Genomic DNA, 16,029 nt, shown 5'->3' on the forward strand with positions numbered 1-16,029 from the left:
GCGAATTAAGAGAGCTAGAAAAAGGAGAGAGAAAAATACTAAGAAAAATTCTAGGTCCTGAGAAAAACAAGGAACATAGGTGGATTAAAAGACTTATACAAAAATACAGAAAAGATCACATATACAATAAGGAAGAGACGGCTAAAATTTTATCGACATTTAAAAAGAATTGAAGAAACACGGATTACAAAGAAAATTTTTAATTACGTTAGTAAGATAAAAAAAAAACTGTAGGATGGATAGAAGCAGTAAAGAAAGACGCCAGCAAAATAGATGTTACTGAAGAAATAATACGTGGCAGGAATCACTTCAGGCTACTGATAGAAAACGCAAACTATGAAGAAGATAAGCCAAAACCTCGACCCAAGAGAGTGTGGACAGATGAGCAGAGACGAGCAGTTGGCGAGACAATGAACAAGTACTGGGAATAACGGAAGAAAAGGAAACACCACAAGTCTTATGCGGTCCATACCTGGCCAAATTAATAAATAAAGAAAATATTGATTACACAATAATTTAAAATTTCAACATTCTTTTGCTTTTTTCATAAATACATGACAAAATTCTAATTTTTTTGCTATACATCAAGGAGTTTAAACAATATAGAATACACTCTCCATAAATTGCAAGTACACAGTTACGTAAAATAAGCATACTTCTAATCGATATAAGTGTTACAATCCTGACCGTAGTGGTTTGCTGTCTAATGTCCACTACACTCGCAGAGCACAACTGCTGTTTCAGTGAGCTAAAAGAAGGCAGAGCTCGTATTGTTAGCTCAGATCTGCGATCTTGTTGCCGCCTCGTTTATCAGCGTTACTGACGCTGCTGTGTCACTCATGTCCTGGCAGGTGACTTGTCCGAGGTGGCCATCTACCAGGGCCCTCGCGTGGCTGCTGTCCGGGTGGGCGCCGCCGGCTTCTGGGACGACCCGCTGCTGCCCACCAACTACGTCATCGGCCACAAGGTCATTATAGACCTCACCGACGCCGAGCTCCGCGGCGGCATCGACGGTGAGTGCTCCACTGCCCGGTGTTCACCGCAGGCTACACATACTTCCTATTTGCTCCCAGTGGTGATCGTTACCACATGTCTGTCGTCTGGGGGGATGACTCGCTGGTGAGTCGCAGTTCATCCGTGACAGGTCCCTTTCATAACGTTTTGTTTTCTTTTTGTTTCCCATAAAACCATTCGAGATTTATATCTTCGCTTTCAGCGGGAGATGTTAACTCTTTCCACATGATGCGTAGTGATACGAATCTCTTGGAAATGGAAATGAGCGTTTGGCGTCATTGGCCGGTAGACCCCTTACGGGGCAGGTCCGGCCGCCTTGGTGCAGATCTTATTACATTCGACGCCACATTGGGCAACCTGCGCGCCGGATGGGGATGAAATGATGACGAAGACAATACAATATCCAGTCCCTGAGCGGAGAAAATCCCTGACCCAACCGGGAATCGAACACGTGCCCGTAGGACGGCAATCCGTCACGCTGACCACTCAGCTATCGGGGCTGACACGAATCGCTTGATTCGTCACCATACTGATGAACTTGTAGATATATATATATATATATATATATATATATATATATATATATATATATATATATATATATATATATATATGGTGTTACAAAAAGGTGCCGCCAAACATTCAGGAAACATTTCTCACACACAAAGGAAGAAAAGATGTTATATGGACATGTGTCCGGAAACGCTTAATTTCCATGTTAGAGCTCATTTTAGTTTCGTCCACCTACGCTCAATGGAGCACGTTATCATTATTTCATACGGGATGCTCTACCTGTGCTGCTAGAACAAGTGCCGTTACAAGTACGACACAACATGTAGTTCATGCACGACGGAGCTCCTGCACATTTCAGTCGAAGTGTTCGTACGCTTCTCAACAACAAATTCGGTGACCGACTGATTGGTAGAGGCGGACCAATTACATGGCCTCCACGCTCTCCTGACCTCAACCCTCTTGACTTTCACTTATGGGGGCATTTGTAAGCTCTTGTCTACGCAACCTTGGTACCGAATGTAGAGACTCTTCGTGCTCGTATTGTGAACGGCCGTGATACAATACGCCGTTCTCCAGGGCTGCATCAGCGCATCAGGGATTCCATGCGACGGAGGGTGAATGCTTGCATATTCGGTAACGGAGGACATTTTGAACATTGCCTGTAACAAAGTGTTTGAAGTCACGCTGGTACGTTCTGTTGCTGTGTATTTCCATTCCATGATTAATGTGATTTGAAAAGAAGTAATAAAATGAGCTCTAATATGGAAATTAAGCGTTTCCGGACACATGTCCACATAACATATTTTCTTTCATTGTGTATGAGGAATGTTTACTGAAAGTTTATACAAATTGTTTCATATTGCATGTGTCCAGTACTTTGCAACCTCCAAGGCGCATGGAGTGGCTTACAGATCAATCTTCTTGCAGCATGTAGGGCGTGGCTTGTGGTTTGTTCTTGTCCATAATCACAGGCCGTATCTTCTGTTATGAAGCCCCATCTCTTCAGGTTGTCTCTGGATCGTCCAACTCCTGATCGTAATCTGTTTAAAGATCTCCACACCAGCCAGCTCTCGTTGTGTCCAGGTGGTAGTTCTTCAGCTTCTGGCATCTGCAGGTGAGGCGCCGACGTCTTCCATAACTCCAGCCTTGCCTTCTCTGGTCAAATGGTGAGCTTCTCGGATGTTCTCAGGAAGCTCTTTCGCGATCACAGCCGTGCAGTGGATGGGTACTGTCCAGTTCCACTTTCAGTCTCTCCTTGTTGGCAGCCATTGTTCTGTGTACCCATGGTGGCGCTATTCCAAATATACACTCCTGGAAATTGAAATAAGAACACCGTGAATTCATTGTCCCAGGAAGGGGAAACTTTATTGACACATTCCTGGGGTCAGATACATCACATTATCACACTGACAGAACCACAGGCACATAGACACAGGCAACAGAGCATGCACAATGTCGGCACTAGTACAGTGTATATCCACCTTTCGCAGCAATGAAGGCTGCTATTCTCCCATGGAGACGATCGTAGAGATGCTGGATGTAGTCCTGTGGAACGGCTTGCCATGCCATTTCCACCTGGCGCCTCAGTTGGACCAGCGTTCGTGCTGGACGTGCAGACCGCGTGAGACGACGCTTCATCCAGTCCCAAACATGCTCAATGGGGGACAGATCCGGAGATCTTGCTGGCCAGGGTAGTTGACTTACACCTTCTAGAGCACGTTGGGTGGCACGGGATACATGCGGACGTGCATTGTCCTGTTGGAACAGCAAGTTCCCTTTCCGGTCTAGGAATGGTAGAACGATGGGTTCGATGACGGTTTGGATGTACCGTGCACTATTCAGTGTCCCCTCGACGATCACCAGAGGTGTACGGCCAGTGTAGGAGATCGCTCCCCACACCATGATGCCGGGTGTTGGCCCTGTGTGCCTCGGTCGTATGCAGTCCTGATTGTGGCGCTCACCTGCACGGCGCCAAACACGCATACGACCATCATTGGCACCAAGGCAGAAGCGACTCTCATCGCTGAAGACGACACGTCTCCATTCGTCCCTCCATTCACGCCTGTCGCGACACCACTGGAGGCGGGCTGCACGATGTTGGGGCGTGAGCGGAAGACGGCCTAACGGTGTGAGGGGCCGTAGCCCAGCTTCATGGAGACGGTTGCGAATGGTCCTCGCCGATACCCCAGGAGCAACAGTGTCCCTAATTTGCTGGGAAGTGGCTGTGCGGTCCCCTACGGCACTGCGTAGGATCCTACGGTCTTGGTGTGCATCCGTGCGTCGCTGCGATCCGGTTTCAGGTCGACTGGCACGTGCACCTTCCGCCGATCACTGGCGACAACATCGATGTACTGTGGAGACCTCACGCCCCACGTGTTGAGCAATTCGGCGGTACGTCCACCCGGCCTCCGGCATGCCCACTATACGCCCTCGCTCAAAGTCCGTCAACTGCACATACGGTTCACGTCCACGCTGTCGCGGCATGCTACCAGTGTTAAAGACTGCGATGGAGCTCCGTATGCCACGGCAAACTGGCTGACACTGACGGCGGCGGTGCACAAATGCTGCGCAGCTAGCGCCATTCGACGGCCAACAGCGCGGTTCCTGGTGTGTCCGCTGTGCCGTGCGTGTGATCATTGCTTGTACAGCCCTCTCGCAGTGTCCGGAGCAAGTATGGTGGGTCTGACACACCGGTGTCAATGTGTTCTTTTTTCCATTTCCAGGAGTGTACATTTTTCAAACGAGACAATGACGCTAGCCAGAGAGACAACAGAGAACAGCATGGCGACACACGGGTTTTGGTTGATTGTCGTGTGTCAATTTTGTTCAATGACAACTTCTTGGGATAGGAATTGAGAGAGAGTCCGTTTCACCCACTAGCTAGCAATTTAACGTATGACCCCAAGACAGGTACGCACAGCACATGGCTGAAATTTTTACGATATATTCCGAAGATCCCGTTCTCAAGCAATCTTGAAAATTTTGTTGACGTCTTTATTCGTTTCCGAGATACATTTGTTACAATTACGCTACTAGTACACATAAAATCCGGAGTGAGGAGAAATCTAGATAATAAATAATAGCAGTAAATTTCTCTAATTTTCACGGTATATACTCTAGGCTATTATCTGCAATTGATACCTTCCCGTTTCCAAAAATCTTTATCGGTTATGTAGAAACACCACAAAAACATGACTTTTGGCACCAAATCCGAATCGCAGTTCGAAGACACCTATGTGCACCAAATGCTTTTAATTTTTACGACACATTGCTAAGATCCAGATTTCGAACAGCCTTGAAAATTTTCTTAATATCTTTGTCCGTTTCCGATATACAGACGTTCAAAGTTACCCTATCTGAACACGTAAAATACGCACGTAGAATAAGGTGTGAGGCTGTGACGTAGTTCATAAAGTGATGTAACACGGAGAAATGTGCTGCAAAATGTCTCCGTTACCATCCAAAGGTATCTGGGAACCCGATATTGTTGTGCTAGTGGAACATATGCAAAAACTTTTGTGCACATAAAATTCGGTCTGAGGTATAAAACAACAGTTTTGCTTTATTTCAATTTCACATAAGTAAACTAGCAAATTCTTAGTGGCCCATGAAGTTCTCTTCATATGAACGACACGCCCAGATATAGCAGGGAAAGGAAGGGAAACAGTGGAAAAAGTTCCTATTGGACCAAAAAAAAAAAGAAGGTGAACATGTTTCTGTTAATTAAAAGACTGACTAAAAAGTGGCTTATTTTCAGTGTTTTTGTTGACCGTTTCTTCGCTGTAAAGCATGTCATCTGCAATTGTTTGAGTGGCTGTTATTAACAAATATGAAAAAGGGAACTTATACACGTCAGCGACATGCTAATGGGAACTGCGGTAGTGTTGCGGATACACTCGTGGTGTGCTTTAGGTTGTTACGTAATTTGTCGTGTGGACACGTTCCTTGGTCTCCTTCAGTGGCTTTTAAACAGAGAAAAATCCTAACTTTTGCACCATTTTCAAAACTTTCTCACAATGTGCAATGCATTGTCGCGACACATGCTAACGTGAGAACTATGGTGCGACAAGGTAAATACACTTTGTGGTCAAAAGTATCCGGATACCTGGCTGAAAATGACTTACAAGTTTGTGGTTACCCCCATCGGTAATGCTGGAATTCTGTATGGTGCTGGCCCACTCTTAACCTTGATGACAGGTTTCACTCTCGCATGCATACGTTCAGTCAGGTGCTGGAAGGTTTCTTGGGGAATGGCAGCCCATTCTTCACGGAGTGCTGCACTGAGAAGAGATATCGATGTTGGTCGGTGAGGCCTGGCACGAAGTCGGCGTCCCGAAACATCCCAAAGGTGTTCTATAGGATTCAGGTCAGGACTCTATGCAGGCCAGTCCCTTACAGGGATGGCCGGCCGCGGTGGTCTCGCGGTTCTAGGCGCGCAGTCCGGAACCGTGCGACTGCTACGGTCGCAGGTTCGAATCCTGCCTCGGGCATGGACGTGTGTGATGTCCTTAGGTTAGTTAGGTTTAAGTAGTTCTAAGTTCTAGGGGACTGATGACCACAGCAGTTGAGTCCCATAGTGCTCAGAGCCATTTGAACCAGTTTGAACATTACAGGGATGTTATTGTCGTGTAACCACTCCGCTACAGGCCGTGCATTATGAAGCAGTACTCGATCGTGTTGAAAGATGGAATCACCATCCCCGAATTGCTCTTCAACAGTGGGAAAGATGAAGGAGCTTAAAACATCAATGTAGGCCTTTGCTATGATAGTGCCACGTTATTTAACAAGGGGTGCGTCGGCCGTTGTGGCCGAGCGGTTCTAGGCGCTTCAGTCCGGAGCCGCGCTGATGCTACGGTCGCAGGTTCTAATCCTGCCTCGGGCATGGATGTGTATGATCTCCTTAGGTTAGTTAGGTTTAAGTAGTTCGAAGGCTAGGGGACTGATGACCTCAGATGTTAAGTCCCATAGTCCTCAGAACCATCTGAACCATTTTTGAACAAGGGGTGCAATCCCCCTCCGTGAAAACACGACCACACCATAACACCAACGCCTCCGAATTTTACTATTGGCACTACACAAGCTGGCAGATGTAGTTCGCCGGTCATTGGACATACGCACACCCTACCATCGGATCGCCACATCGCCTACCGTGATTCGTCACTCCACGCAACGTTTTTCCACTGTTTAATCGTCCAAAGTTTACGCTTGTTACACCAAGCGAAGCATCGTTTGGCATTTACCGGCGTGATGTGTCGCTTATGAGCAGCCGTTCGATCATGAAATCCGAGTGTTCTCACCTCCCACCTAACTGTCATAGTACTTGCAGTGGATCCTGATGCAGTTAAGAATTCCTGTGTGATGGTCTGGATAGACGTCTGCTGTCACACATTACGACCCTCTTCAACTGTCGGCGGTCTCTGTCAATCAACAGGTCGGCCTGTGCTGTACGTGTACCTTCATGTTTCCACTTGGCTATCATCGGAAACATTGGATCTAGGGATGTTTAGGAGCGTAGAAATTTCGCGTACAGACGTATGACTCAAGTGACAGTCACCTGACCGCATTCGAAGTCCGTGAATTCCACGGAGAGCCCCATTCTGCTCTCTCACGATGTCTGGTGACTATTGATATGGAGAACCTGTCAATAGATGGCAGCACAATGCACATAATATGAAAAACGTATGTTTTTGAGGGTGTGCGGATACATATGATCACATAGTGTCGGTTGTTAGTGAAACTATTCACGGAATACAATATTTTGAACCAAACTGTAAACAAGTATCAATATTTTATAATGTTTATAACGCTAGTAGTTTTTGCATGTTTTAGAATAAAGAAAAAACCCACTGACAATGGCGATATTGTTGCTGAAACTAGTTTGGGAATGACAATAAATAGAATAAAACGAAAGTGTTTTGCATTAAGGTGGACCCGCAATCCCATACTGAATTTGTAAACATAGAAAACGACTAGTTTCACGGATCAGTAATTAGGAGGATGCTGGAAGAACCAAATTTTGATGTCTATGATCTAACATCATCAGAGCTGTCTGACGAAAGAGATACGTTTGTGGACAGAAGCGATAGCGACACTAATGACGAGGACAAAGCTTGTGTAATGGCGACGCAGTGCGAGGAACTGCAGCAAGCAGAACCGTAAGGAGCCACACCGGATGTCGCCAGAGCAAGATCTCATATACGGGACACATTCATTGACAGTATATGTTTCATCAACAAGTCACGTCTGTCTGTGATTGTGTTATAAGGACGCAATACAAAGACATACACTGCTAAGCTGTCGGCAGGCGCATGTCGTCAGGTGGTAAACGGAACAGGTGAGGGATAAATCTACGGAAAATCCGTGCCAGAAGGAAGGACAGATTTGTGGGGAATTGCTAACATACGGTATCAAACAATAGCTAAACTGGGAGTAGAACAAAGAAAATCAGAGTTTAACATCCCGTGGATGACGAGGTTATTAGGGCCGCAGCACAAACTTGTACTTCTTAACGATGGGGAAGGGGATCGGCCGTTCCTTTTCACAGGAACCACTCCAGTATTCGACTTAAACAATTTAAGAAAATCACAGAATGCCGAAATCTGGATGGCTGGGTTGGAGTTAGCACTGTCACCAAGCTCTCTTTGACAGTAGAGCAACAGTGTGTGGCGAAAAGTCCAGAAACAGACAAGTAATTCACGATACTGGGTGTAACAGATATGAACGCTATGTGATAAAAAGTATCCGGACACAGTCAAAAACATGCGTTTTTCACATTAGGTGAATTGTGCTGCCACCTACTGCCTGGTACTCCATATCAGCGACCTCAGTACTCATTAAACATCGTGAGAGCGCAGAACGAGGCGCTCTGCGGAACTCACGGACTTCGAACGTGGTCAGGTGATTGGTTGGGACATGTGTTACATGTCGATACGCGAGATTTCCGCTCTCCTAAACATCCCTACATCCACTGTTTCCGATGTGATAGTGAAGCGGAAACGTGAAGGGACACGTACAGCACAAAAGCGTAGAGGTCGAACTCGTCTGTTGACTGACAGAGACCGCCGACAGTTAAAGACGGTCGTAATGTGTAATAGGCAGACATCTATCGAGACCATCACACAGGAATTCCAAACTGCATCAGGATCCATTGCAAGTACTATGACAGTTAGGCGGGAGGTGAGAAAACTTGGATTTCATGGTCGAGCGGCTACTAATAAGCCACACATCACGCCGGTAAATGCGGAACGACGCCTCGCTTGGTGTAGGGAGCGTAAACATTGGACGACTGAACAGTGGAAAAACATTGTGTGGAGTGTCGAACCACGGTACACAATGTGGCGATCCGATGGCAGGGTGTGAGTATGGCGAATGCCCCGTGAACGTCATCTGCAAGAGTGTGTAGTGCCAACGGTAAAATTCGGAGGCGGTGGCATTATGGTGCGGCCGTGTTTTCATGGAGGGAGCTTGCACCCGTTGCCCCTTGTTGTATTCGTGGTACTATCACAGCACAGGCCTACACTGATGTTTTAAGCACGTTCTTGCTTCCCACTGTTGAAAGCCAATTCGGGAATGGCTGTAGCATCTTTCAACACGATCGAGCACCTGTTCATAATGCACGGCGTGTGGCGGAGTGGTTACACGATATTAACATCCCTTTAATGGACTGGCCTGCATAGAGTCCTGACCTGAATACTACAGAACACCTTCGGGATGTTTTGGAACGCCAACTTAGTGCCAGGCCACACTGACCGACAACGATGCATCTCCCCAGTGCAACACTCCGTGAAGAATGGGCTGCCATTCCCCAAGAAACTTTCCAGCACCTAATTGAAGGTATGCCTGTGAGAGTGGAAGCTGTCGTCAAGGCTAAGGGTGGGCCAACACGATACAGAATTCCAGCATTACCGTTGGAGGGCTCCACGTACCTGTAAGTCATTTTCAGCCAGGTATCCGGATACTTTTGATCACATATTGTACACATACAGTCGCCGGCGCCTATAACTTTGGCATTCTGTAGGGTCATTTGATGATGTTCTTCGAGATCCCTTCTAGAACTTCTCGTAGTTTATCGTTGTAATTCTGAAACACTGTGTATGATACGACTGAATAAGGTGGAAATGGACAAGGTAAGAAAACAGTTGCAAATTTAGTAAGGGGTAGAGTAGGAAAGACGGAGAAGACGATAGTAAAGGATAGGATAGAGAGAGAGAGAGAGAGAGAGAGAGAGAGAGAGAGAGAGAGAGAATCAGATCAAACCAATAGGAAGACTTTTGCTTTTTTTCTTAGTTTTCATCCTTAATAACCAGGATCTCTCTTTTTTCCTATATAATACAGCCGTCTCTTGATTACCTGTGAACCGCAGGAGCTGTAAGGCACACGAGAAGATAGCACTAAAAATCTACGGTAAATACAGCTTGTATGGCATAGTTCGCCTGAGAAACGCTCTACTCGTATGTGGACTACTCATAAAATTTATTGTCACTTGAAAAAAAAGATATAGTTGCGTAATTAATATTTGTTTGTAGTAATAGTCGCTTAGCATGGCTTTTTTCTCGCTGTTAAAACTGCTATAGAAAACAGAGAAAAAGCTTTTTTTCTCGTATAGGTAAGATTATCGGATTCACCTGGCACTGTTACCGAATGTTAGATAATATTCTCGGCTTGCCTGCAGTGACAGATATCCGGGGCTTGGTGGAGTACTGTGGAACGTGATCGAGCAGAGGGGCTCCAGTGACTCCGCCGCCCAGCAACAAGTGGCTAGTGACAGGTTTGAAACCTGCCCAACACGTGCAGGTCCAGCGGACACTTCTGCATATAATTAACCAGCGGTTTCTTATTCTTTTTAATGACTGGTTGTTTGAACGAGTTCAATCATGGAATCTTACGCCACATTGCGTATGTGAACAGCATGCAGCATGGTCTCTCTCCCTCTTCTTTTTTTCGGGTTTCTCTGAGAGACAACCACTGACTAACATCATGTTGCTGCCTGGCCTCATGGAATTTACCGAAGAACGAAGATCAGTGAAATCGGAGTCTGGATCCGTTTATGTGTGCCTAGCTTAAGAAAGCAGGTTTCAGTCCTTTGTACGTGCTTCAGTAGCGATGTAAAATAAGCTTAGTAAATAAAACAGAACAAATATTGAACTCTTCCTAGGCGATTAAATCATTTGGTAAAAGCATGTTTGTACCATCAGTTGTAGAGATTTATGTTTATTATCTACCGGTTTCGATTGTTGCAAGTCCAGTCAGCTACCAGCAAGTCTTTCGGTCCAGACTGTATATCAGTTCTGGTCCTTTCAGAGTATGCTGATACAGTAGCTCCATACTTAACTATTATATAGAATCGTTCGCCCGATGAAAGATCCGTACTCAAAGACTGGAAAGTTGCACAGGTCACTCCAATATTTAAGAAAGGTAGTAGGAGTAATCGACTAAATTACAGGGCCGTGTCAGTAACGTCAGTCTACAGCAAGATTTTGGAACATATATTGTGTTCGAACATTATGCATTATCTCGAAGACAACGGTCTATTGACACACAGTCAACACGGATTTAGAAAACATCGTTCTTGTGAAACACAACTCGCTCTTTACGCACACGAAGTGTTGAGTGCTATTGACAAGGGATTTCAAATTGATTCTTTTTTTTTTTAACTTTCCAAAAGGCTTTTCACTCTGCACCACACATAAAGCTTGTATGGAAATTGCGTGCTTATGGAATTTCGTCTCAGTTAGGTGATTGGGTTCGTGATTTCCTGTCAGAGAGGTCACAGTTGGTAGTAACTGACGGAAAGTCATTGAGTAAGACAGAAATGATTTCAGGCGTTCCCCAAGCTAATGTTATAGGCCCTTTCATGTTCCTTATCTATTTAAACAATTTAGGAGACAATCTGAGTAGTCGACTTACGTTGTTCGCACATGATGCTGTCGTTTATCGACTAGTAAAGTCATCAAAAGATCAAAACAAATTGCAAAATGATATAGAAAAATATCTGTATGGTCCAATAATTGGCAATTGACCGTAAATAACGGAAAGTGTGAGGTCATCCACATGAGTACTGAAGTGAATCCTTTAAATTTCTATTCAACTAAATACCCAGGAATTATTTCTATTCAACTAAATACCCAGGAATTGCAATTACCATTAACTTAAATTGGAAGGATAACATAGAAAATGTTGTGGGCAAGGTTAACCAAAGACTGCGTTTCGTTGGCAGGACACTTAGAAAATGTAACGGATCTACTAAAGAGACTGCCTACAACACGCTTGTCCGTCCTCTTTTAGAATGCTGCTCCTCGGTGTGGGATCCTTATCATTTAGGATTGACGGAGTACATCGAGAAAGTTCAAAAAACGGCATCACGTTTTGTATTATCGCAAAATAGGGGAGAGTGTGCCACTGAAATGACACAGGATTTGGGTTGGACATCATTAAAATGAAGACTTTTTCGTTGCGGCGGAATCTTCTAACGAAATTTCAGTCACCAACTTTCTCCTCCGAATGCGAAAATATTTTGTTGACGCCGACCTACACAGAGAGAAACTATCATCATAATAAAATAAGGGAAATAAGAACTCGGACGGAAAGATATAGCTGTTCCTTTTTTCTCCGAGAGCTGTACGAGATTGGAATAATAGAGAATTGTGAAGGTGGTTCGAAGAACCGTCTGTCAGGCATTTAAGTGTGATTTGCATGGTATTCATCTAGATTAGATGTAGAGAGCCATTGAAAGATTTATACCAAATAAATTAACAACAAATGATGAACCCCCCCCCCCCCCCCGTGGTACACAAAACAGATCAGAAGGCAGTTGTAGAAACGAGGAAAGCATGCCAAATTTAAACGAACGCAAAATCCCCAAGATTGGCGATGTTTTACACCAGCTCGAAATTTAGCGTGGACTTCAATGCGAGATGCTTAAACAACGAAACTTTGTCTCGAAACCTGGCAGAAAATCCAAAGAGATTCTTGTCATATGTAAAGTACACTATCGGCAAGACACAACAAATGGCTCCTTTGCGCGAGAGCAATGGAAGTAGTATAGTTGACAGTGCTGCTAAAGGAGAGTTACTAAACACGGCCTTCCTAAATTCCTTCTCCAAAGAAGACGAAGTAAATATTCCAAAATTCGAATGAAGAACAGCTGTCTTCCGGTCCAGAGTATATATATCAGTTACGTTCCTTTCAGAGTACGCTGTTGCAGTAGCTCCATAATTAATAATCAAATACAGCCGCTCGGTCGACGAAAAATCAACACCTAAAGATTGGAAAGTTGCACAATTCACACAAATATTCAAGAAATGTAGGAGGAGTAATCCACTACATTACAGGCCCATATAATTGACGTCGATATGCAGCGATAATTTGGAGCATATATCGTGTTCTGACATAATGAATCACCTCGAAAAGAACGGTATAATGACACACAGCCAACACGGTACCTCCAAAAGTCTCTTAAGGCCCACCGCAGACCAATCAAATGTAAAAAGAACCATTAGATGTGCTCCATTTGCCTAGTAGAAGGAAGTGTGTAATATTCATGTTTTGACCTGGTGCCACAGGATAGTGAAACTAATACAATCCTACTCTTGGGTACACAAATACTCACTGGTCCTGGACCTATCCAAAACACTTGATCCTAACTTCCTGTCACCATCAGAACCTGAGGTACGAGCCCCGGAAGAAGTCAGTTTTCAAACACGGCGGTTTGGAGCACATTGGTTGCACATGCTGTCGAAACAGACTAACCATTCTTCATGACATACATTAAAATAATGAACGAAGCAGTCGAGTGACACACAGGAGATAGGGAGTCAGATGCGCCAGCAGTCGCAGCCTGTTGACTTTAACAGAAAATGCACTGTTAGTGAAGCTTTACTATCAGAATGGGTAGTTTGCTACTGCAGATTTATGATCCTATCGCCATAAAAAATATTGGCAAAAGGGGAAAGGTCGAAATACAAATATAGCTGTGAACAAAATTATCACAAAGTTTGGATTTACGGGTTGCTTGGACAATCGGCCCCCTGGTGAGCAAACAGACACAAGTGCTACTGCTGCCCACACAGTTTAGGACGATATATAGACCTTAGCTGGTTCATCTCGGCTTGGTGAAGTCAGCGCTCGTGAAGCCGCACATCACACCGGCATTCCACGCATTACTGTCTGGAGAACACTAAGGCGGAACCTTCAATTCTATCCATACATACTCCAGCGTCATCATGAACTGTTAGCCACGTCACTGTTTTGTGACGCGGAGGGCATTTGCGGTGTGGGCACTTCAAAAAGTGAGGGAAGATGACCGTTGGTTGTCTAATGTTTTTTGGACAGACGCATTCCATTTCACACTCCGAAGGTCTATCAACAAGCAAAAGTACAGTATCTGGGATACCAAAATCTGTCGTGGAAAACCCTTTGCAAGAGGAGAAATGCACGATGTTGTATGGTTTTACCAGAACATTCGTGATCGTACTCTCTTTTTTTTTCGAGGGAATGCGGAGTGTTGTTTTTCAAACAGCCGGGCGGAGGCGAGGTACGCCAATATGTTACAGAATTGCATCATCCCGAGGTTGGCTGATGAACACCTGCTGGAAGGTACGAATTTTATGCAGGTTAGCGCTCTGCCCCGTATTGCTACACGTATGAAAAATCACTTGAGGATCGTGGGCTCAGCCGCCACTTCCGTCGTACTTGGTTTTCCAGCTCCCCAGACCTCAAACCATGTGCTTATTTCTGTGGCGTTACCTGAAGTCTCAAGTCCATAGCGATCGTCAGACTCTCTCTCTCTCTCTCTGTCATTAGTCTTCCCACTGATTTGGTACGGTCCGCCACGAATTTCTCTCCTGTGGCAAACTTTTCATCTCAGAGCAGCAATTTGAACCTACGTCGTCGATTATTTGCTGGATCTATTCCAATTTCATACTGTTTCTACCCTCTACAGCTCCCACTAGCACCATGGAAGCTACTCCCTGACGTCTTAACAGATACCCTGTCATACCGTCCCTTCTTACTGTCAATGTTTTACATATATTCCTTCCTCGCCGATTCTGCGGAGGAACTCCTCACTCCTTATCTTATGTCTACCTAATTTTTCAACTTTCTTCTGTAGCTCGCATATCAAATGCTTAGATTCTCTTTTGTTCCGGTTTTCCCACAGTTCACGTTCAACTAAAATACCATACTGTGCACGAAACGTACACTCTCAGAAATTTCTTCCTGAGATTATGGCCTATATTTGATACAAATACAATTCTCTTAGCCAAGCTTACCATTTTTGCCAGTGCTAGTCTGATGTCCTTCCTCCGTCCGTCGTGGGTTCTTCTGTTGCCTAGGTAGCAGAATTACTTATCTTCATGTACTTTCTGATCACCAATTGTGGTCTTAAGTTTCTCGCTATTCTCATTTCTGCTACTTGTCATCACTTTTGTGTTTCTTAGATTTACTCTCAGTACGTGTTCTGTACTCATTAGGTTGTTCATTCCTTTCAACACATCCTGTGGTTGGTCTTCACAAACACTGAGGATATAAATGTCATCAGCGCATCGTATCATTGATATCTTTTAAGCGACCCCTTTAGAGATGTTAAAAGACAGCATCCGACGGCAATTTCTCACCATATCTGTACAGTGCTGTTCACAACATTGTCATTCGACAACAGGTATTGTTGGTGAACGACTGCAGACACGATGAACACTTGTTGCAAAGAACATGACTTTCCTAAAAATCAGCTGTTAGGCTAATTATTGGTTTTGTATTATACCAAGAGCCGTCTGTTGACCATATTGTGCACTTTTTCGGTTTCTATAAAACCCCATGTCATTTCAAGCATTTGTGTCAAATTTTACCTCTCTACATTATACCATGAAGAATTTTCAAGTGTAATGAACTTTTGGGTCAGCCTGTGAATTAACCCATCCGATCAAGAAAAGATAAAAGCCCTCCTCTGTCGCATTGTGGGTGTATAAGGTTCTTGGGGACAGGTCTACATCGAGCTTCCAAGAGAAGCGTGAGTACAAGACTGTAACAACGTAAAAGTCTTTGCCGACTTGGGAATACAGAAAAATCAGCTTTAGTGGAGCATGCTCTTCAGTCATGAAATTATGAATCGAAGTTTTATGAAACCAAAACATTATCTGCAGTGACAAACTGTTGTCGATGGCTGTATAGAGAAGCCATCGGAATATACACTCCTGGAAATGGAAAAAAGAACACATTGACACCGGTGTGTCAGACCCACCATACTTGCTCCGGACACTGCGAGAGGGCTGTACAAGCAATGATCACACGCACGGCACAGCGGACACACCAGGAACCGCGCTGTTGGCCGTCGAATGGCGCTAGCTGCGCAGCATTTGTGCACCGCCGCCGTCAGTGTCAGCCAGTTTGCCGTGGCATACGGAGCTCCATCGCATTCTTTAACACTGGTAGCATGCCGCGACATCGTGGACGTGAACCGTATGTGAAGTTGACGGACTTTGAGCGAGGGCGTATACTGGACATGCG

The 16,029-nt window shown here is 44.9% G+C and overlaps 1 protein-coding gene across 1 annotated transcript in view; it reads left to right on the plus strand.

Moving 5' to 3' along the window:
* Nucleotides 1-16,029, plus strand: part of LOC126336350 (uncharacterized) — a 474,839-nt gene that overhangs the window by 132,963 nt on the left and 325,847 nt on the right. The window contains exon 6 of the mRNA XM_049999936.1: nt 852-1,013. Coding sequence (XP_049855893.1) covers nt 852-1,013 — 162 coding nt within the window. The remainder of the gene's footprint in view (nt 1-851; nt 1,014-16,029) is intronic.

Source organism: Schistocerca gregaria, chromosome 2, assembly GCF_023897955.1.
Source record: "Schistocerca gregaria isolate iqSchGreg1 chromosome 2, iqSchGreg1.2, whole genome shotgun sequence".
In the NCBI taxonomy this organism is placed as follows: domain Eukaryota; kingdom Metazoa; phylum Arthropoda; class Insecta; order Orthoptera; family Acrididae; genus Schistocerca; species Schistocerca gregaria.